Consider the following 8,545-nt stretch of genomic DNA (forward strand, 5'->3'; position numbering starts at 1 on the left):
TTTCTACTGACATATGCAACGGGCCTACACTCCCCTTCATGCACTTGCATCAAGACACCGCCTATACCAACATTGCTGGCATCAGTGCAAACAACAAACTGACGAGTTAAGTCCGGCAACACCAGCACTGGCGACGAAGAAATGCTCTTCTGTAACTCGCACAAAGCCGTAGCGCACTCAGCTGTCCAGTTCAAACGTCTACCAGACTTTTTCTTGAGCAAGTCAGAGATCGGCGCTGTCAGTTGACCAAAGTTCGGTACATACCTCCGGTAGTACCCAACCAGACCCAACAGGGAACGAACTTGTTTCTGGGTAGTAGGTGTCGATACTTCCAAAATCTTTTGAACCTTGGATTTCTCTGGTCTCAACCGACCTTTCCCCACCACATGACCTAAAAACTCCAGTTCCTGAAACCCAGCTTCCACTTTTGACGGACGTACCGTCAGACCCTGCTCATGCAATGTCCGTAGGACCCCTTCAACGTGCACCAAATGTTCCTTCCATGCTTTGCTAGACACCAGTACATCATCAAAAAAATTTAGACCACTGAATCTGTCTAACGCAAGCATTCTCATCATCCTGGCAAACGTTGCCGGTGCAGTTAACAATCCAAATGGCATTCGTTTCCACTGGAAAAGTCCCAGTGGGGTTTGAAACGCTGTCTTCTCTTTGTCATGAGGATTTACCGGAATTTGCCAATACCCTTTTGCAAGATCTATCTTTGTAAAATAGACCCCCCCTGCCAAACTTGCAAACAGCTCTTCCACATCAGGAATCGGTTCCGCATCAAACACTGTAATGCTGTTCAAACCTCTAAAGTCTAAACACACTCTGGTTGATCCATCCTTCTTTTTCACTAACACGACAGGTGCGCAATATGGCGAACTAGAAGGCTCTATGACGTCTAACTCTAGCATCATTCTCACCTCCTGCTCTAGGGTCTGTTTAGATGCAAATGGTAGAGGATATTGCTTCTTCCGTACTGGTTCTTTATCTGTCAGTCTGATGTCATGAACTAAGTTCCCTCTGAAGCATCCTGGGTCTGTTTTGAAAATCTCACCCACCTTTTCAAATACCCGTTCCATCTCACCCTTTTGACTCTCTGTCAACCCAGGATCAAAAACAATGTCCTTGATTGTCTCTTCTTTCCCCCTGGGCAATGTAGGCAACGGCAACGGTTCCTTCTCCTCAGTAGGAGGTAACACTGCAACATTTGCCTCTCCCCACCATTTATTTGGGACAACATCCTGACTGCCCCAGTCAGATCTCAGTGGAACGCTTTCGCGATATCCACTACCTGTCTCTGTATCAACAACTTCCGCTGCGCAAGCTGCATACTTGTCAGCGCGTCTTACATACCTTTTCAACATGTTGGCATGGAAAACCTTTACTTTGCCATTCACGTTGATCTTGTAGTCTGTTCGGAAAACTTCCACAACAGAAAAAGGACCTTTCCACAACATCAACAACTTGTTTGAGCTTGAGGGCAACAACAACAGCACCTCATCACCCACTTGAAACTTGCGATCTTTCGCGTTTCTGTCATGATATGCTTTGTTTTTAACCGCCGTCTTCACAAAGTTTTTGTCCACGACCTCACACACCTCTGACAAGTAGTTTTTCAGATCATACACATATTGGTACAGAGGCTTCTCTTCATCTTTCTCTGTCTGTCCTAACCAAGAACTTGCCAACAAATCCATTGGCCCTCTGGCCCTCCTGCCGAAAAGTAACTCGAATGGAGAAAACCCCGTACTTGCATTTGGCATCTCGCGGAACGCGAACAACAACGCTGGTAAGTACCGATGCCACAATCTTGGCTGGTTACCGATGACTTTCTTAATCATAGGCTTAATAGTACCATGGAATCTCTCCACACCATTTGATTGGGCATGATAAGGGGATGTGTGCACTGCTTTGATGGCTAGCAACCTCAAGATTTCCTTCATCATGTCTGACGTGAACTGACTGCCTCTATCCGACAAAATCTCACTAGGAAAACCCATCCTTGCAAATACTCCTAACAACGCCTCAGCAACTGACACTGTGTCTATGTTCTTCAAGGGAATTGCCTCGGGATATCTAGTGGCAATGTCGATAACCGACAGGATGTATCTGTGTCCTTCCTCTGACGGCGGACTAAGAGGTCCCACCAGATCAATAGCCACCCTTTTGAAAGGTTCTGTAATTCTGGGCATAAAGTCCAGTGGTACGTTCGGAACTCTTCCCTTCGCAACGGAACGTTGGCAAATATCGCAAGAGTGACAATACTCACGCACATCCTTGTACAACCCTTTCCAGAAAAAGTTAGAATGTATCCTAGCTATTGTCGTCTGGATGCCCCCATGACCTGCCAACAATCCGTCGTGAGCAATACCTAGAACTTCTTTCCTCAAAAGTACCGGGACCACAATCTGATCAACGATATTTCCATCTTTCCTTGTCATTCGTCGATATAACACCCTTTCTTTTTCAATGAATATCGACCCCGGCTGACCCGGAACTGTATGCTCATCCTCTCGTGCCAACCTCCACATCTCTTTCAATGTCTCATCTTTCTTCTGCAACCTTATCAGATCCTCTACATCAACTGACAAATCAGGAGTAATGACATTCTTCAAAGGTACTGGATCTTCCAGTTTCTTCTTGGCTTGTGCCCTTGTCGTAGCACACGCGACCTTCTCAAGTACTAACTCTTCAGTTTCTTCCTTGTGACTTACATCAGCAGACAATCCAACACCCTGCATATTCCCTAGGAATAAATCTACTCTGGGAACCACACCCTGAAGATTACCTATCACTAGGTCAGCGACTGGGTCTGTGAGCACACAACATTTCAACTTTCCCTGAAAATATGGGGTATCAACAACCACTTCCGCCAATGGGTACTCATCAATCTGTCCACCAAAACCCTTCACTTTTTGGACCTCTCCCTTTATGTACTGGCTTGGTAAGACCAACGACTTCCTTACCCCAGCTACATTAGCTCCTGTGTCTCTCAGTACTGACACCTTCTTTCCATTTACACGACCTTCTGCTAATGGCAACGACCCGACAGCTGCCGAGCTTATCAACACCCCAGCGTCCTGACAATCTGCTACCACTTTTGCGGAATTCGCAACCTTTGTCAAACAGCTTCTAGCGTAATGGCCCAACCGACCACACTTGTAACATATGACCTGATTCTGCTGTTCAGTACTTGTACCTCTAGTACTTCCCTGCTGCCATCCTCTGCCCTGAAATCTGGTATTTCTGCCCATACCACCCTGTCTTCTGCCACTATCACCTTGACCTCGATTGTAAGACTGTCCTGCTCCACGATTCTGATTGAACGCTACATTTCCAGTCCCCAAAGGATTTACTTGCCCCTTTCTGGCCAAACATTTATTCGGATGGGCTGATTTGTAAGTTTCTGCGCTAGCAATCATGTCTTCTGAACTTTTACAATTCCGTTCTCTCAAAAAGACTGCCAAATCAGTGCATACACTGTTAAGAATCTGCTCACACAACACAAAATCAAACAATGCTTCATATGATGTTTCAATATCAGACAAACTCAACCAACGGTTGAACAAATGCTTCATCTTTGTTACGTATGTGCCAAAACTTTCATCAGCCTCTGGCTTCGTACTGCGAAACTTCTCACGAAATCCCTCTCGAGTGCACTGAAACTTCTTCAATAACTCTTTCTTCAAGTCTTCATACGACAAAGTACCCGTTGAAAACAATGAATGAAACAAAGACAACGCTCCACCCTCCAGATAAGCTGATAAGTACGTAGCCCACTCTGAATCATTCCATTTGTTCGCCTTTGCATGCGTTTCAAATCTGAACAAGAAACTGTCAATGTCATCCTTATCTTCCTTGAACATGGGGAGTTTTGGGTACTGGGGCCTAATGCTGGGACCTGATCTTCCCCCTGCATTTCCACCTGTACTTTGCTGCGCTTCTGCTTTCTTAAACTCCAAATCCATTCTCCTCGCTTCAGTATCTGCTTCTAGCCTCTTTGCATCTAATTCCCTATTTGCCTCAATTTGTAACCTTTTTGTCTCAGCCTCAGCTTCTATCTTCTTTACTTCTGTTTCCTGTTTCTTTGCTTCATTCTGCCTCAGCTTCTATCTTCTTTGCCTCAACCTCAGCTTCAGCTTGTGCCTTCTTTGCCTCAGCCTCAGCTGCTACTTTCTTTGCTTCAGCCTCAGCTGCTACTTTCTTTGCCTCCCTTTCCTGACTTCTCTCTTCTCTATCCACCTGATCCTGGGCAAACTTAAACAAAGCATCTGCCTTTAACCCATGCTTCTCTCCCAATGCCAAATAATCAGCATATGTGTTACCACCAGTATCACTAGTCTCAGCCATCTTTACAACGTCACAATATCAAAGTAATCTCAAAGTAATACAATGGTTCAAGTAACAAGTTCACAAAATTGTTTTAAGTATCAAAAAGTTGTATCATACACCAGTTTCTCGCAATACTAAACACACACAAAAGAGTATCATAAAATACTAAACTAAAAGAAATCTTGTGCCTTTTTAAAAACAATCCTCAAATTGTTTACTACTTAACTATTTACACCACCAGTCTCAAAAATAAACACACTTAATAGAGTCCAAAAAAAAATTATAATTTAGAAAATATTAGATTAAACAATCAATAACAACTTCAAACAATTGTCAATCAATGTCAAACTAACAACTTTAGAACATCAACAACCACAAAAAATAACAACAATTAACTAGAATTGTCAAAGTTTCTCAAACCCAAGTAACACCCTGAAAAATGCAATTCCACACACCACTAACCAGCGTCAGATCCTTTAAGGAAAATCAATCGCCAAAGCAAAACCACAACAAAATTTAAATGTTCACAATAACAACAAAAAAAATTTACCCAAAATTTTGTCCAAGTACAAATGCTTACAAATTACTACTAACCAAAAAAAAAAAATTTTACAACAAAAAAAAAATAAACAAAAAAAACTTTCTCCAAACCAACAACTAAATATCAAACCGTACTATAGGGGAGATAATCACCCTATTACTAATCCAACTACAAATAGGAACAACAATAACAATAATAAACAAAACACTTTTCAAACCCAAAGTACACAACTAAAAAAAAAATCAGAGTCTAAACAAACCAAACAAACAATACAAAATTTCAGAATTTACAAAAAAAATGGCACACCCTATACTATTTTATTTAAAATAAGCCTGCACCTCAACGACAACAATCACACACAACAATCAATCCAAGATAGAATCTAAGAAAAATAGTTTAAAAAAAACTTATAGGAAAGGGAGCTAGAATTTAGATAGAAAGATAGTTAATAATTACACAGAAAAGGAAGCAAACAGAAACTAAGGCCCTCTCTACGTACGAAACTATACAATTACGTAGACCCCTAGAGCTGGAGAGGGGGTGTCCAATAACATACACATAAACAAACTCACTACAACACGCAAAGTATCAACGTATTTATATTTAGCTACCCTGTAAGCACTTCTTTATCAACTACAATTTCTCAATTCTGTTCTACTGAAAGGGAAGCAACTGCCACAAAAATCTATCCTTAGAAACAAAAACCTATTTAGGGCTAAATCGGGGTCACCACTGTCACGAAGTGGTTTGCATGTGAATTTATTATGCGTGTTCTGCCCTTTTGCACTGTCTCTACTCTTTCACACCAAACACTTCAAAAACAGAACTTGGGAGGATGCAGGCTCATTATTTCCTCAACCAAAAACAACATACTTCTTCACTTTAAATACATCAATACGAACAACTTTTCAACACACCGTTCGCACAATCTTCCAGCTTTCACTCAAGGCATGTAAATACATATTATAACAATACTTTCTCAAATATAGATTAACGCACACAAGAAGGTACCAGCGGACACTCACGAGTTCGTTTCACGGCTCACTGCATGTCGCCAGTTCACTTACTTGTCTCGCTGAATCCTCGTAGAATAATGAATTCAGATGCCAACACACAGAGATGCTAACACACACCTTTCGCTGAAGATGCCAACACACACCTTCCACTGAAGATGCCAACACGCACCTTTCACTGAAGACGCCAACACACATCTCACGGACGATGCCCACACACACCTTCCAGGTTTCTCCCCGAGAAACCCTTCCGCCCGTAGCGGAAACAACCGTCGTCAGCTACGACCGGTCTCGATGAAGACTCCACTCGTCTAGTCATCTGCGCAGAGGTGGTCCCTTGCTTCCACCGTCGTCTAGCGCTTCTCTCGTGTAAGGTCCCTCCCTTATACGCCATGGAAAACCCTCATGGAAACTCCTAAAGAATTTAACCAAGTCTTAATACAACATTCTCTAAAACCATCTCTTCTTCCAAACGTTCATGTACCACTCATACATTCTCGTTCATTCCACGTTCACATTCCGTACAGATTCAATATCCAAACTAACACTTAATCAATGAATAACACTCCCCATACAAAGCATGACCGTCTTAAACATAACATAAATGCGTAGCAATTATGTTCAAGAAATTCCCCATGAAAAACCGTGAACAATTACATCAAGAATTCTCTCAACGCTTCACACTAAGATTGGGTGCACTTTATACACACTAACCTTTACGCTCCAGCTATGTATTCCAACGTCAATAATATACAACATAGTAAATCATTTACCTTAAGAGACCCGTCTCTTGAAAGAGTACTTGTTCCCAGAACAAGTCTGACACACGCTGAACAACCTTCCCGGTTGGAAATCTCACACGCTGTGACGTTATTTACCCCAGACCAGCTACATGTCTCAAACACAACTCACATCAAGCTAAGCCAGTTTTACGTGCAACACCCGAAACACGTGAATAACGCCAGTCCGGTCAGCTACCCTCGCCTGTACAACATTTAGGGAGGTTAAAAACACGACGTGGTTTCACCTCACAAATATGCTACTCACATCTTTGTGACAGTCAGAAAAAAGTACAATTACAAACAGGCAAATTGGGACAGCTTCCGTGCGGAGCTCGAGGGTGTCAGGGAGGAAACTCTCCTTACGGATGACATCGAAGCCTCTTACAATAATATACGTCAATGTATACTCACTGCTGCCAATAATCACATTCCGCTTAAATCAGTAAATCCTAACTGTAAGGCCAAAAGGAATGAGTGGTGGAATGCAGACTGTGATGAAGCCTTGGCAAACAAGCGATATCACATTAGGACATATCTCAGGCACTGCTCAGACGCTAACTTCACGAATATGAAGTCAGCTGAAATACAATTTAACCAGATCACCGCTGAGGCTAAACTTCAAAACTGGGAAAACTTTGTCCACAAAGAAACTAAAGATTACAAAGACTGTGGCAAAATCTGGAAGAAAATCCGCAGATTTAAATGTAGATACAGAACTAAAGAAAAGCCACTACTATCGGGTGATAAAATGACCACAACTGACTCTGAAAAGGCAAACCTATTAGCAGATACCTTTGCCAAAAATAGTCAATCAAAATCCCTAGATACTGAACGACTCAATTATAGGTTAGATCAGGAGAAGGGTTTCACATACCCCCCAGATGACAACCAGTTGCCTATAAACTGCATGTTTAAGGCAAAAGAAGTCCAAAACGCCATCTCTTCTGTGAAAGACCCAAAAAAATCCACAGGTTTAGACCCAATATCATATCACATGATAAAACATCTACCACCTAACTTTGTTAAGTTGCTCACTCAGTTTTTCAATCTATGCTGGTTAAAGGATACTATCCCCGCAGCGTGGTCAGACTCACAAGTAGTAGCAGTATTGAAGAGCGGAAAACCGGGCAATCTACCTGGCAGTTACCGCCCCATATCACTAACCCCCTACCTCAGCAAGATCTTTGAGCGTGTGGTGAACCAGAGGCTGGAGTTCCACCTCAATAAACACAATATCATTCCTACATGCCAGGCAGGTTTTAGGCAAGGTCGTTCGTGTGCGGACCACATTGTGCACGTCACTGAAAAAATCAAAAAGACCTTGGCACATAGTAATAATTCTCTTCTTGGAACCTTCTTTGATATTAAATCTGCGTACGACAGCGTCTGGCATGCTCGTCTACTCCTAAAACTCGGCAGAATCGGTGTCTCTGGCCACATGTACCAATTCATCAAAAACTTCATCAGCAATCGCAAGATGTCTGTCCGAGTGGGCTCTTCGGTGTCCGAAACCCATGCGCTGGACATGGGGGTTCCCCAGGGCAGTATCATCGCGCCAAACTTATTCAGCATCATGCTCTATGACATTACTTCTGTTAAGGTTGACGGTGCCAGTGTACTTCTGTATGCGGACGACCTCGCCTTAATAGACACTAATAGACCACGCCATAACAGAGTTACCAACACTGTTGACTTATCTTCTTACCAAACTAAAATCGACAACCTCTGTCAATATATGTACACCAACGGCTTCCAACTAGCCTCAAATAAAACAGTCTTTCTTGTTGTCTCCCGTAGACAACTGTACAGGAACTGCAGTATAAAGATAGGTTGTGATATTATCAAACCGAGCTCAGAAGTTAAGTTCCTCG

General features: G+C 42.5%; 1 protein-coding gene and 1 long non-coding RNA gene across 2 annotated transcripts; both read right to left on the bottom strand.

Moving 5' to 3' along the window:
- Positions 1 to 264: 264 nt before the first annotated feature.
- LOC138956837 (uncharacterized) lies at positions 265 to 4,111 on the bottom strand (the record flags this gene model as incomplete). Its single annotated transcript, XM_070328078.1, has 3 exons — positions 1,862 to 4,111; positions 1,360 to 1,417; positions 265 to 510 (listed from the first exon to the last, which is right to left on the bottom strand). Coding segments are annotated over exons 1-3 (2,417 nt in total), but the record flags the coding sequence as incomplete, so codon positions are not given.
- A 1,595-nt stretch (positions 4,112 to 5,706) lies between these two features.
- Positions 5,707 to 6,961, bottom strand: LOC138956836 (uncharacterized). Its single transcript, XR_011452830.1, has 2 exons — positions 6,666 to 6,961; positions 5,707 to 6,307 (listed from the first exon to the last, which is right to left on the bottom strand). It is a non-coding gene; the product is annotated as an uncharacterized lncRNA (long non-coding RNA).
- Between the last annotated feature and the right edge of the window lie 1,584 nt (positions 6,962 to 8,545).

This window comes from Littorina saxatilis, unplaced genomic scaffold (genome assembly GCF_037325665.1).
Source record: "Littorina saxatilis isolate snail1 unplaced genomic scaffold, US_GU_Lsax_2.0 scaffold_491, whole genome shotgun sequence".
Classification (NCBI taxonomy): Eukaryota; Metazoa; Mollusca; class Gastropoda; order Littorinimorpha; family Littorinidae; genus Littorina; species Littorina saxatilis.